The sequence below is a fragment of the Fulmarus glacialis genome, unplaced genomic scaffold, assembly GCF_000690835.1.
Source record: "Fulmarus glacialis isolate BGI_N327 unplaced genomic scaffold, ASM69083v1 scaffold24042, whole genome shotgun sequence".
Lineage (NCBI taxonomy): Eukaryota > Metazoa > Chordata > Aves > Procellariiformes > Procellariidae > Fulmarus > Fulmarus glacialis.
Window position 1 is genome coordinate 15,042 of NW_009200078.1, and position 14,549 is coordinate 29,590.

Consider the following 14,549-nt stretch of genomic DNA (forward strand, 5'->3'; position numbering starts at 1 on the left):
TTTACACAGCAGCAGACCCTGTAGGGACATTGCTTTCCCTCTAAGGTTACCTCCTTATCATGGGCTTGATCTGGGGACTTCTCTCATCTCCCCATCTTCCCTTTGAATGGGAGGAGGTGCATTATATTACAGCTTGAACCTGCCTGACTAAATTTAGCCAGTGCAGAGGCCAGGAGAACCTCCCTGAGTTTTCCTGTTTGCTTTGGTGGGAATGGAAATGACACGTCCCGGCTGTCACCTGCTTCTGGAGCAAATGCCGGAGGGCCTGGAGGCCAGTACCTCTCAGATGTCCAGGGTTTTTGAAGCTAATCCACCCTGCACAAGAAAACTCTTAGACTGTAGGACTTAAGGCCGTGGACCTCCGGGGCGAGGGTGAACAGGCGTGAACAAGCCCTCCGGAGCCAGGGGCACAGGGGACACCACGTGAACCATGTCAGTGTGATCTCTGAAACATTGTCACCAGCCCCGGGGTCTGGGGCGGGAGGGGAAGTCAGGCAGGTTTAGTAACCCTGTTGGGTAACCGTCATCAGTAGCTGGAGCCAAGGGGAAGTGATAAATCCATACAGGAGGGAGCTTTGCAGGGGTCCCACTTCTGCTCCTTGATGCTTCTGTCTTGTCATGCCCATAGGGATGTGCCCAGCGCCTTCCTCCATCCTCAGGCAGTGCCTTCTGCCCTTCTCTTCGGGGCTGCACTCCCTTGCAGCCATTTACTTTGCTTTTGCCAAGAGAGAAGCTAAATGTAGTAATGCCTTTCCCAGCTCTGGGAGATTCAACAGCCCTTGGCGTCACGGTGTACCTGGTGAACATGCTGTGGGCTGAGCAGACAGCACTGACCCGCCCCACAATGCATGCCCCTCAGACTAGCTACCTATGGGGTATATAGGGTACACCCAAAAATACCTGGCTGGCTGATGGACTCTCCCTTACATTCTATGCTGGGAGAGAAGAGCAGGCTTTATGCTCATGCGAGCAGCACTTGCCACCAAATCACTGGCACGGATGCTGCAAATGAATTTCCATCCCTCTTCCCCCAGGCTCCTGCTGCGAAGAGGCTAAGCAGAAGCTGGTACTGTGTCTAACCAACCCCTTGCCCCATCTGTGACCCTACTCCCTACCAAAACGTCTCTCAACCAGTAGCGCATGGGCCAACAATGCTTCGTAAAATCCTCAAAGCTGTCCCACAGAAAAGCCCGTGCACATGGCCAGGCAGTCAGTTGGCACGTCAAGATCTGCACCCCCAGCCAAAGTCAGGAGTTTGTCAGTGCTCAGCCTCAATGTCCATCATAATGAGAGCAAGATTACGATCCCATAGAACAATGCCGTGTTGTTTACTTGGGTGCTAAGTGTATCAGCACACTTCCCTCATTTTTCCCAAGCCACCCAGTTCTGCTGGGATGTGAGCTGGTCGTTGGCTTTCTTCCAGACAAATGAGATGGTCCTTTGTTTGGGAAAGGCTGAGGAGCCCACCCCCAGAGCACAAGGCAGAAGAGAGGGAGAGTACGTCTGTGCTGCCAGTTCTGGGGGAATGAGCTTGTGCTCCTGACGAAACGGACTGTATTACCTGCCCCAGCTCCACATCTGGAGGAAGGAACCAAGGACATCCCAAGTGTGGACCCTATCTTTTGCCATAAGGTGTGGACAGTTGACACCTGGACTATGCTGAGCACCCGAGGCCGCTCTTGCAGAAGAGAGGGAGAGTACGTCTGTGCTGCCAGTTCTGGGGGAATGAGCTTGTGCTCCTGACGAAACGGACTGTATTACCTGCCCCAGCTCCACATCTGGAGGAAGGAACCAAGGACATCCCAAGTGTGGACCCTATCTTTTGCCATAAGGTGTGGACAGTTGACACCTGGACTATGCTGAGCACCCGAGGCCGCTCTTCCCAGCTTTGGCATCAGTGGGGTGCTTCAGCGCCTGCTCTCTGCCTGGGGAGCAGAGCAAGCCAGAGAAGCCAGAGGTGAGGAAGAGCGAGCTCTGGTGTGGGACATGATGATGGATGGGTGTGCTTGCTGACAGGGGTAGAGATGGCTCTGCAAAGGGCTTCCTCAGAGAGATCTGCTTGCAAAAACTCCCGAAAGCGCGACACAGCCTCACCAGAGCAGTGATGTGCATGTACCCACCAGCCCCAGAGGCTGCCTGGGCCCCCTTGCAAGGGGGTGGGAACCAACAGTGTTGCAGGGGATGACGCATCCCAGCACTTTCCACTGCCTCCAAACTACGATAGCATCGGAGAGGAGCACCCTGCGCTTTCTCTCCCCAAATAGTATGAGCCTCAGGGAAGGGAGGGCGGCAAGCCCTGCCAAAACACCCTCCCATTTCAGCAGCTGATCCTGGCAGATAACAGACAGCTTACTAGGGAGAGGGTAATTGTTCCAGCTGGCTGTAGTGTGGCAGGCAGCAGCTGCCTAACAGGGCTCAGTACCGCCTAACTGTTTGGGGCACCGAGTGAAGGATGGCACATGCAGCTGAAACCCCCGAGGGAGTTTTGTGGAGTCCCGGACAAGAAGTGGAGGGGAGTCCCGGGCTGCACTGGCTTTGGGGCCAGAAGGATGTGTTCCCGTTGGGGAATGATGAGCTGTACCACCTGCAGGACCCCAGGGGAGGGCAGGAGCCCATCCGCCCAAGGCAATCCTCTTTTCTCTAGCTCCTGCTGCCTGGTGGGGCCCCATTGCCCCTTGGAAAGGCCAAGTTGGCCTTTTGCCTGCCTTGGTTTCAGCTCAACTGTGCTGATGCTTTGTGGTCCCATGTGCTTTGGAGGCACTCCAAGCACGAGATGTGCCCCTAACGCTGGCTCGTGGGCTGGCTGCAGACAAATGTGTTCGCCAAAGCAGATGCAATGGCCCATGCAGGGTACATCTCAGTGAGAAAAACCTGATGTGCTCCAGGCTCCCTGCCAGCCTCACCTGATGCCTTTTCTGCCATGTGTGGAGACTAATATCACATCCCACACCCTAGGTACCACTTTGCATGTACAAAAAAAGGGTGTTTTCAGGCTTCTTTGTCATTCCTGCCAGAAAAGCCTATTCAAGGCAACCCTTTTCTTCAGTATTATCATTCCAGGCTGGTTTTTACACACACCACTCGCTGAAAAATGGCATGCGTCTGAGTTTCGGTCTCAAGGGTGTTGCAGGAGAACGTGCCTGTATTCCACAAACATACTTCTCCTGAGCACTGTTTCTTGGAAGAGCTACATCTGGATTGCTGTAACATGTTCAAACACAGCATCCACTTACAGTTTAAGTACAGCAAACAAACCTCTGCCTGGCACATCTCTAAAGTCGCTTTAACAAACAAGAACCCTAGACAGGGAATATGACTCAGCAGGTCATTTCTAGGCTTGAAATGGGCTCAGTAAATGGCAGGTTTCTAAGGCACTGCAAGGACACCAATTTGGGCATTACAGCAGTGCAGAGCTGGTGGCCGCCATCAGTTGATAGCCTGCAGCTCTCCTGCTCCGGCACATCAGTTCCAAAGCATCTGACCCTCCCGCGTGGAGCTGCATTTCCTTGCCCTTGAACTCCCAGCACTAACCAGCAGCCCAGGAATATTGCTTAGTGTCATATTTTAGCACAATATACCCTTTCTCTCCTGTAGTGGTGGCACTGGGCTTATGTTCCAGGCCCTCTGGAAGTCATTAGCCAACGTCCAGACAAGCAGTGGCAACATTTTCCCCTCTATAGTCAGCATTTGCTGAGCTTGTAGCTCTGCTTTCGAAACATGTCATTTCTTAAAGGTTAGGTTTGAAGCCTTGCCAGCAGTGCCTGCACAGCCTGAACAATGCATGCTGCACCCCAACTCATTTTCACTTCTACCTTTTCCTTTCTTTCAATTTCTTCAACTTGATTTATTTAAAGAAAATTGGAAATTCACTCCACCGGTCAGAAGTTGATTTCCCATTTTCTTTAAATGAGAAAAATATTTTCAGTTTCAAACTGTGTGGCAGAGTTGTACGAGGTCCCTAATTGTACTTTGCCTACAGGAGAACTTAAGCCTTACTCGATTCACCTTCCAGCTCTCCCCGGTCTGCTGTCCCCCTCTGGCTCAGCAGTGATTGCCTGACTTGCTGCAAGGTTTTTCTGAACATGCATTTGCAGCTCTTGGAAATCCTCTACGTGCAGCAACCACCCGCTCCGGACTGTGTCATTGCGAGCAACCTTTCTGTGTCAAAACCAAGAACGTGCTTTCCTAAAGCATCAGGCCGCCCCTCCTTAGTTTGCCTTTACTGTGCCATCCTGGGTCAAGTGCCCTTAAACTGAAATGCAAATGGCCTGAAGCCTTCCTGACCAGCCACCGCCTAGCTGGGATTAAAGATCTGCTAACTCCACTGCTCCAGCCTCGCAGTCAGGATCCTTCACGTCCAAATTAATCAAAGGCTTGGTGCTTTTTTGCTGTGCTGTCAGTATTTCTAGCACCGTCAGGCGAGGAGTCCTCCCGCTTATCATCCAGGCGGAGGAGCTAACCCAGATCAGTGGGTGGCTTCTCGCCATTCTCGTGTGCTAGAAGGGCACTTGAATGGCTTGGGCCAACCATCTCCGCGGGCTGACACAGGCTGATCTGTGCCGCCCGTGGCCGCCACTCAGCACCCAGCTCCCTCCCTGCCCTCCCGGCCAGGGCACTGTGCCCGTCCCACAGCTGCAGGGATACCACCCTGGCTGGAAGACCTGGAGCACTCCCTTCCCCGCTGTGCCCAGGGAGGGCTTACACCCCAGAGGCAAGATGGAGCCCAACATGAGCAGCCGTGGGGAGCACAGATTTGGGGAGCTCCCGGGATGCACTTTGAGGTGTGTCTAACACATCCCAGTGTCATTAGCATGAGCAGGAGTCATTCCCGCTTCCCCAAGCTGTAATGTCAGGCTCGCCCAGATAAATTACCTTGTCCAGGTACCCTTTGATAACATTTGCAGGATTATCTTCACCAGTGGGGAACATATTTCCATACTGAGATTCTGGAGTCAGCAGGAGCCGGAGCCACATAGACGGCTCCTAACCCAGGAAATTGGATGTGGTTGGAAATGTTTCAGCAGGCAAAGCTTGGGAGATCCTGCTGTGGCTCATTCCTGATGTGAGGCTCTGTGTCCGCGAGATAATAAATCTGAGTTTAGCGCACCTAATCCTGAATTTAAAATACCACAACCCACATAACAAAGTGGCTGTACAGGTACAAAGACACTCTCCCAGTGGAAAGACGTTGCAAATCATTGTCGGAGTAATTGCAGCCAAAACAGGCTTTTTCCAGCTGGAGAGCAATGTATACAGGTGGACTTCGGTCACGTAGTCCCTGGGCTTTTCAGCTAGGCCCTTTCCCAATCCTCCAGGGCCATGACTTGCGATGCCCTGTCTATCGCTGCATCCCTCACAAGCAGATTTGAGGGCAGATCTTTCCTCTTTTGCTTCAGACACTTGCCTGACTGGGCTATTTCTCTGGCAGCTGATAAACCACCTTGGTTAGAGCCACCCAACAGCTCAGCCCAGCAGTTCAACTCAACCCCATAGCGTGCAGTAGCTGGACTCCAGCCCTCAGCACGCAGGACCAGTCCAAGTATGCTGAGGCATACCAGTGCCTATCACCTAGACCAGAAGGCAGGCTCTGTATCAAAGCTACTCGCAATGATGAAACTCACCCTTAGCAATCATGTTTCCCTCTTCAACCTAAGCTGAATTACAGCTTGGAGGTTGGGAGGGGTGGGGATGTCCACAAGGAAAGCTGGGAGCTCAAGAATCTGTGCCATCTCAGCATGGAGAGATCAGCACGGGCTCTTTGGGTGTCAAGATGAGTGCAGGAAAAAGGCTGAGGACCTGGGAGAAGAGCTACAATGAAAATCATGGGCAGCCCTAGCAACAGATGGGGGTGTCTGGTCACTTCTACAGGAATGATGGGTCACAGCCAGCGTCGGGGGATGAGCTCAGGCCCCAAAGGCAGCAGCAGTTCTTTGAGGACTGTCTGGGATTGCTCACCGTACAAGGGCAATTTGCACTTTCCAAGGAGGAGTGAGCAGACAGGGACATTGTGCAAGGAAAGGCTAACAAGAGGGCAGCAAGTCACTACCAGGAGCCAGGCTGTCTCTGAAGCACAGGCCACAGGGGAGGTGCCTAGGGTCAGGACCTGAGTGGGATGCCTAACCCCTAGCATAGGACATGGTTGGTGGGGCCTTTGCTATGATTTCTGGCCTTGCACACATGTGCTGGCTGTGAATTTGGTCTGCCCCTGCCATGGCAGCTGGCTCTGCTGGCCCCATCCTGTCCGGGACACACAATCCCAGTTTGGAGAGTGCAGGTGCAGATGCAAACACCACCTGCCTCACCCTCATAACCAGAGATGAGGCACTGCTGAAGTAATATTTCACAGACATTACTCCCTTCTCCACACTTGCAGTTCCCTCTGGCCAAGAGTTTGGCATGGCCAAGGACACTGTTTGCAGCAACAGCATCAGGTCCACTCCCTCCCTTTGGCTTAGACAAAGAAGATCTTTTGCTTCCCAAGGTACGATGCAGATCAGTGTCCCTCCCTGTAATACAAAGTAAGGATTTGCAATGTGATGCAGGAGAGCTCTCCCGGTGAGGAAGAGCCTGCCTGGAAGGATGGAGGAAAAGAGCCCTATCCCACTGCTGAGTTCCCACACAGCGGGATAAGCCCATGCCACCAAGGTCTGCTGTGATCTGTCCTCATCTTCCTCATCTCCATCCTTTGCACATCGGATGGGCTGATAACCTGCTGGCACATCCCCTTAGCTGGCTGACCCGCCACACGCTGATAAGAAATGAGGTGCTGGGAGGTGAGGATTGCCAGTTCTAACCAGCCTGGCTCTGCCCTTCTCAACCCACAGTGGCTCTTCCTACACCACATTGCTCCTGAAAATAACGGGCAAGCACCTCTGCATCTTCAGTGTGGCAGAGCAGGTGTCGGTGCAGCAGGGGATACCATACCTCTCTGGTGTGCCATCATGCTGAGCAGGGAGCTTCCCTCCCCTGAATTAGCCATACCTTGTGAGGACACTGATCCTGGAGCTTTAGATTTTGTCACCTCATCATGGTGGCTCCAATCCAGAGGTAGGAAGGGAGACATGGCATTGTACTGATGGAGGTAGCCCATGGTCTACAGGCAATGGGACACCCCATGGGCCTCTCGCCTGCAGTGTTAGCCTGTCATGCTAATACCATTTAATTCAATGCTCCTTGAAAGCCAGCAGAGACACCTGGACCTCCAACAGACAAACATGGGCTGCCCAAGGGAGGCTCAAGTCTGAAGGCTAAATTTCCTTGATGTGAATAGCCCTTCCAGTGTCTCCTCTGGGATGGTATCCCCTCCTTCATTATCACCTGTTATCCATGAGCTGGTCTCTAATCTTCTCAGCAGCATTTGTCCCTGGACAGGTGTGACTGAAGGAGCTGGTGGCTGCTAAGGCTGGGTTACAGTGCCCAGCTGTGAAAAACGCTGCAGGAAACACAGGACCTACTCCTGACCTTTTAAGTGGCCTCCCCCATCTCCAGTTCTCAGTGAGCAAATATCTACACATTTCCTTTCCCCATCCACCATTTCTTGCAAGGCAACAGTCCTCCTAGTCCAACCCCTGCAACCTGCTAGACCATGGCTCCAGCAGCAGCTCATCTTCTTGGAGAGATGTCTGGAGTCCTTTGCAGGGGTTTGGTCTCACAAAATCTTGCAGTTGAAAGGAATTTATTTAATAACACACATCCCGAGCAGAGGGAAGCTGGCTCTAGTTACTTTTTCTCCTCCTAGTATGGAGCACTCTTCCTCGTCCTGCACCACATGGAAGGGATCCGGCTCAAGGGCTGAACCCTGAGGCAGTTTTCCAGAGGGCGAAAGAGGGAGAGGGCATGTCAGAGCAGAGAAGCCCACTTTGGCCCTTACTCCAGCTCCTTTGTGTCCTGGGGTGATCAGCAACTTGGCCAAAGGCTGGAGCGTGTCCATGCCCTCCGCAGCTCCAGCAGGCAGGAGGGCCTCCCTGCTACCTCTGCTGGCATTGATGGCATCAACTGGAAACACGCAGGAGTGACAGCCTCTGGGGTTGTGCTTTAGAGGGGTAAGAGGTATGGGGACTATCACGTCCTCAGGAGATGGGGAACCGATGGGCCTCATAGAAGGGGAAGAAGAAAGTGTTTCAGTGAATTTCAGTTCTGGGCCTCTTAAAGGAAATCACAGAGCGTCTTGTGATTTAGAGACAAATATGCAAGAAAAGGAGAGCTTTAAGCCACAGGCTTGGCCCACTGCCTGAATTTTTTCCCTCCTCTTTCAGTGTAATTACAGTTGAGCTGTGTAGTAATTGGGTAACTTTTTCCAAAGGAATCCTTTCACTCGGAGTGAATCGTACTTGCCACAAAAAGAACATGGAGGCAGATAAAAGACATACAGATCCTACGGCTTATTGTGATAGAGTGTTTTGCCCCCATCCCCCTGTTCCGCAGCCCCTCAGGTGTGCCCAGGGTAGGTGCAAGAGCCAGGCGCTTTCCTGGATATTTCCTCCCCAGCTCTCCAAGCTTCCTTCTGGCTTGCTGTGCCCTACAGCCAAGACAAACTGCATGGTTTTGAGAGTGTCTAGGGGTTCTGCAGAATAAGGACTATTTTCCCTCCTTTGGTTCCTGTACCTACAAGAGCGGGTGGTAAGGGCTGGGTCAGCAGCTGGGCAGCCTTTGGGGTCAGCAAGGCTTGATAGTGCAGCTGGCGATCCTGAATCCAGCTTCAGTCCTCTGCTCCCGGGGTTTCACCTGGACCACAAAATGTTTCTGAGGTACTGTGTGCGCTCAGTGATATTTCTTCTGCTCCTGATTTAGCTGAAGAGCCCAGTCCTCCTCCCAGACACTTCCCACCAAGTCTCGATCCATCTGACCATTTTCCGTGTGGGATAAAAGCCTTGGACAATAAAACACTCATTGTAAAACTATTTTCCATTGGCTTCACGGCCACACACAGCTGGATCTCCTCCTGGAGCAGCCGGCAGCCTTCTTGGAAGGGTTGGGTTTAGCATCCTGGAGAGGAGCCTGGGTGAGGGTGGGAGGAGGCAGCTCTGCCTGACAGGCTTTCCCTCCCCCCAAAACCAACCCCTCCCACCCTTTCCTCATCTGATTGGTGGGTGGAGTGGAGAAGGGCTGGGACAACTCATGTCTCCATCTATTTAAAGGCAAGGGTGGGGTCCCTAGAGCTACTTGCCTGGGACTGTCGCAGCTTGGTGGAGAGGAGCATCAGCCTGCAGAGGAGCACCATGTCTTGCGTGAGTAAAGGGATGGGGCAGCGGGTGCGTGGCTGCAGGGGCAGCTTTGCTGTAGGTGGTGCTTCATGGAGTGGGACTGTGGGGAATGTGTTGGCTTGGTGTGAGGGTGCTTGCACTATTCTCCTCCATCTGCTCGTCAGACCCTGTGTCAGAGGGTCTGCTAGAGCTGGGTGCCTGCTGCTGGGGAGGAAGGATCCCTGCTGCATCCATTAGGGATGGGTGGCTGCTATTTCTTGTTCTGGCAGGAGCGTTTTGGTTTTTTCCCTGCAGGATCCCTTTGGGGAGGTATGTGGGGGGTCTTTGCGGGGTTGGCTCTCGAGCTGGGGTAACCTGTTTTACAGCAGCTCTGCTCTGGGGAAGCAGCTGCAGTAATGTTTATTGCTGTCTGAGCATCTCCTCTTCTGGGCAGCCCTGCTGCTTGCTTCCTGGCTGAAGTTTTCATGAGTCACTGAATCATTATCTCTCTCTCTCTTGTAAGGAAATGTGCTATACAGAAGTGTCCTGTGAGTGTCAAGGACAGCCGGGGAGATGCTTGTGTCAGAAGAGTGATTGCACTTTTTTGATTAATTTATCTTTCATTAGACTAAAGTTGATTAATCAGGGAGTGTCCCAAGTGCAGGCTTATTTATTAAAGTGGGATGGGGGAAAGATTCTTAGTATTCTTGGGGCCTGGTGTGATAGAAAATTAGTACATATGGGTTTAGCAGGGTATTTTAGTTCTCCTACAGGGAAGATGGGGAAAGGTGTGTGCATGGAGCAGGAGAATGTTCTTGCAAATGCTGAACATACGAAAAAAAAAAAACCCACAAAGCCCTTGGGAGGCTGGGGAGCAAAGTATCTGAGCCCCTGGACCTATACAAGGCTTGAAGTTCAAATCCAAGCCAGGAGAAGGGAGTGGAGGCTCCATGCCTGCACAGCCAAGCTTGTGTGGGATGATGTGAGACCCACAAGGTACATGGGTGTGTTTGGGACAGGGTGGGTGTGATGGGAGCTTGCAGGTACTTAAGCTTCACTGCTGTGAAATACAAATATGTTGATGAGAGCAGCAGGAGAAAGGTTGGGAAATCAGGCACATGTCCCATGTGACTGGAGTAACTTCTCTGGGATGTCCCTGGTGCAATGCCCTAGGGAAAGGGAGCTTCCCTGTCTCTCCAGCGGTCCAAAGCAATGCACTGTCTTGCAAGGCAGCAGCGAGAGCTGCCAAGTCAGAGCAAGTAAGTCAGCAGGTACTGAGCTAACATCTCTGCCTCCGTGTTCCCCAGGGACCAGTATGCACCAATTTGGGTCTCAAGCCTGGCCAGCGCCTCACTGTCAAGGGGAAAATTGCACCAAATGCCAAGGGGTAAGTTGTGCTATGCTGCCCAGGCATGGCCAAGGCACCACACTGAGTTGTCTCCTCCTGGTAGGTGGTAGAAGGAATCCCTCCCTTAGATGGGAGAGGAGCAGCTTTGGAAGGGGTTAACACCAGCAGCGCTTCCCAGTGAGTCATTGCCTAATGCACATTGCAGACACAAGCTATTGCCAAGCGGCTAAGCCAGAGCAGATGTGAAGCTCCAGCTGTGTGCACTGGCAGTGACCACATCCTCTCTAGTGCAGGGTAAAGGAAATGGAAGCCATGTCTATACTGAAATTTGGGTTGAGACCATCCCCACAGCCACATCCTCTCCCCTGCACGAAGATGGCCCAGGAGCAGGGACACCATTGCTTCACTGGGCAGGAGGAGATCATAGCCCAAGCAGCTGGGAGGTCTTGGATGCTCTGAGCCACAGCTCCAGCTAATGATGCAAATGGAAAAGCTGCATGTTGCAGCAGGGGGTCTCAGCCTGTTGAAGTTTGCTTTACCCAGTGGAGATGCCTGTCAGGTGCTGGGGGGAAGGTGGTGAGTGGGCAGGTGGGAGAGAGTAGAAATGTGCTCCTAACTCTGCAGGGACCAGGGTGGCTGGGGTCCCCAGGAAAGCCTCTGCAGCAGCTCCCAGCCCTTGTGCAGGTCTGTGGCTGGTGAGGCCTCTTGGTGGGTAAGGTGGAGCCCGTAGCTGCTGTACCAGCATAGTGGTGTTCCAGGAAACATGTCCCAGCTCTTCCCAGTGCCTTTGAAGTTTGATAGTGTTGGAGTGAAGCATCCTGGGCTTTCTCTTGCCAAATAATATGCCTCCTCTCTTCTCATCTGGGTAAGAGGCCTGGAGGCAAGGTGGACACTGGGCTAGGAAGCCGCTTCCTCCCACTGCCATTGCAGAAGCTTTGGGATAGCTAATGACATGGTAACTATTTCGGCTGCCTGTAGGGCAGGGAGAAGGCAGTGGCTGTCAGGCAGGGTGCAGCACCAGCTAACTGTTTGGGGCTGAAAGGAAATCTGTGAAAAGAACTGACTCCTTGGGAGTTGCTTTGGGTGCAGGATAACTCCCTGTTCAGGGTTAAGTGCTGAACCTTTCTCTTGTTAAAAGCTTTGTGGAAACTAAGTGGTGTCTCTCCCAGGAATGGCACTGTGGGGCCTATCACCCCAGCAGAGGAGAGTACCCCTTACTGCTACAGCAGGTCTTTTTAGGGAAGCTGTGCAGTTTAGCAAAGGATTTCTCTTTGGTTACCCTCAGCTGGGCTTGAAGCAACAGGTCCAGAGATGTTCATGGTAATGAGCAACATGCTACCATAGTATTGATTAAAACGGTATTGACGTCTTTCTCTGCAGCTTTGTGATGAATCTGGGGAAGGATGCTTCCCACCTCGGGCTTCACTTCAATCCTCGTTTTGATCTTCATGGTGATGTGAATACCATCGTGTGCAACTCAAAGAAGGTGGAAGAGTGGGGTGCAGAGCATAGGGAGACTGTCTTCCCTTTCCAGAAGGGAAGCACAGCAGAGGTGAGGTCTGGGCCATACTCTCTGTACCTGCCCTAGTGAAGGGACAGGGCAGCCAACTGCAGGGGCTGCCTCAGGACTGTCTGTACAGGAGGTGGCTGGCTTCTCCTGCTTGGCCAGTGCCACTGTCCAGGGCTCTGAGCAGTGATGGAGGGTGGGGATCAAATGTGCAAGCTCCAGTTAGCTGAAAGGGATGTTACTATTGAGTGGAGCAGGGAATAGACACCTCTTGGGAGACCAGAATAACACTCCTGCTGTTGAAGAGCAGGTTATGCTGCTGACTGTGTTTACCCTGCAAAGCGGAGGGTGGCACAGCAATGCAGTGGAGGGGAAAGGCTTGAGGGTATCTTGGTAGAAACTTTCTTTGACTTTTCCATTTGTCTTGCAGATCACTTTTGGCGTCAACCAAAATGATGTGACAGTCCACCTGCCAGGCCACCAGTTCACGTTCCCTAACCGGCTTGGTCTCTCTGTCTTTGACTACTTTGATACACAAGGGGACTTCACACTCCAGTCCCTCAGCTGGGAGTAACTTCCTCTGACACCTCCATCTCAGAGATACAGAAAAAGTAATCAATAAATAAGAGTTTTGGTCTACCCAGTCTCAAAATCCAGTCTGTTTCATACTGCAAGGCCACTGGGTTGGTCACCTTGCTGGGGGGGTGGGGGAAGAGGGTAGCAAACTTTGCTGGAGTACCATATGTGGGTGGCATTGTGCCAGCCTTTGCCCTTAAAATCATGGATGGAGAGGAAGGTGAGGGGTAAAAGCCTGGGAAAGCAGAAGGTAAAAAGCCCAAAGAGTCTCAGAAGGAAATGTTGGGGCTAGATGTGACTAGAGGGGAGAGCGGAAGGGTCCCTTAGGCAGAGTCACCTACTCTTGAAGTTTAGACTGACACCTTACCCAGCCTGAGTAAAGTGGGTTGATGAAATCTCTCTCCCTAAACTAAGCATCTCTGGCTGGCCTCAGCCTTGAGTTGCTGTGCTAGGTAAACCTAGTGGGGCATGGAGTGAGGGGGAAGTTCTCAGTTGTGCTAGCTTTGGCCTGCACCCCTCTGTAGAGGCTGGTCCCACTCAAGACACAGCTCTCTTATGTCTTCTTGGGACCTCTTGCTGCTGTGTTGGGACAGCAGTAGAAAAGGATGCCTTGCTGGGTATGGTGGAGCATGCAGTGGGCTCCTCATCCAAATCCTTTCTTCCAATAACTGCATAAGCATGAATACTGCTGGGCCATAGCTCATGGGGCACATGATGGCAGTAACCTGGAGGGATTTATTCTGCCCCATGTACCTTGCCTGGTCCATCCAGAGCTGGGAGAGGTAGCAATACCCAGCTGGGGTGTGAGATGCTAAGTATGTGTCCACTATGCTTTTGTTACCCCTTCACTCATATTAGTGCAAATGAGCCTGAGCACTTCTCAGTCTAATCTGAGGCTAGCCTCTGAGGAGACTGAAGATGATGAGGCATGTTTGATGTTATAGCATAGTTCTCACTGGGCTGTGGGTTGTTACCCAAAGATGTCAGCCAGCAGCTGCCACCGGGGCTCTTCCAGTCTAATGCTACTTTGGCAGCAACGACTACTGCTGTTGGGCAGGCTGTGCCTGGTGGGCACAGGAAAGGTGGGAGTTGCCCTTTCTACAGTGCACAGTAGTTACCAGGTAGGCCTGGAATGGAAGGACCCAATCTTTGGGTCCCCACTTCCAGGCTTGGCCATGAGCAACACAAACCACAAACCTACTCCCTGCAGGCCTGGCTGGGCCGATTCCTCCCATTAAGCAGTTGCAGAGCAGCTGGAGCACAGGAACTTTCTCCTACGGCAGCAGCACCTCCTGTTCTTGCTCCATAATTCATGAGGCTCTGCCAGGTCCTTGTCTCAGGTGCCCATGAAGAGGGAGGCTTGGCTGTTAGGAATTGGGGGACTGAGGAAGCAGAGAGACACAAGTTGGAGACAAGGGCTCAAGAGGGCTTTTGAGCTGGGAGGCAGGAACACTTAGGATGTACAAGAAACTTGAGGCTCTGTGGCTGGATCTCTCTTGAAGCCCCATGTTGCCCAAAGCCAGTCTGCTCTGGATGATCACATCCTGCTCTTCAAGGCTACATCTATAATAGTAAACACGACATCTAACATTGCCACCCTATGCATAGGCATGGTTGGGGGTCGGCGTAGCTTGGGGACTCTTCCCATGGCGTGATACGGATAAGGCGATCCTTTCTGGGGATAAGAAGAGAGTTTAGCTGTATGGAAGTGAGCCATGCTAGGCTAGATGGCCTCAAGGCGAGAGACCTGGCCCAGTTTAAGCAGTGGTGTTGACACAGTCTGGCAGACTGGGGTACATTTGGTAGGCTGGAAAGTTGGGGATTTCTTCAACCACAGCAGGGACATGGTGCTGGCGAGGACCCCCTCCACGGGCTGTGATGATGGACATGTAGTGGAGCTCTTCTTGCAGTTTCCTCTGATGGGCTGATCTTGAAA

At 52.4% G+C, this 14,549-nt stretch overlaps 1 protein-coding gene across 2 annotated transcripts; it reads left to right on the forward strand.

The window, feature by feature from the left end:
* Nucleotides 1–3,091: 3,091 nt before the first annotated feature.
* LGALS1 (lectin, galactoside-binding, soluble, 1) lies at nt 3,092–12,676 on the forward strand. 2 transcript variants are annotated; one of them, XM_009573479.1, is made up of 4 exons: nt 3,092–3,100; nt 10,490–10,569; nt 11,911–12,082; nt 12,468–12,639. In XM_009573479.1, exons 1-4 carry the CDS (start codon nt 3,092–3,094, stop codon nt 12,609–12,611), a joined length of 405 nt encoding a protein of 134 aa, XP_009571774.1. In that variant the 3' UTR covers nt 12,612–12,639. The 2 variants fall into 2 exon arrangements, with proteins under 2 accessions (XP_009571774.1, XP_009571773.1); XM_009573478.1 differs by lacking the exon at nt 3,092–3,100 and adding an exon at nt 9,190–9,227 and having other exon boundaries at nt 12,468–12,676.
* The last annotated feature ends 1,873 nt before the right edge of the window (nt 12,677–14,549 follow it).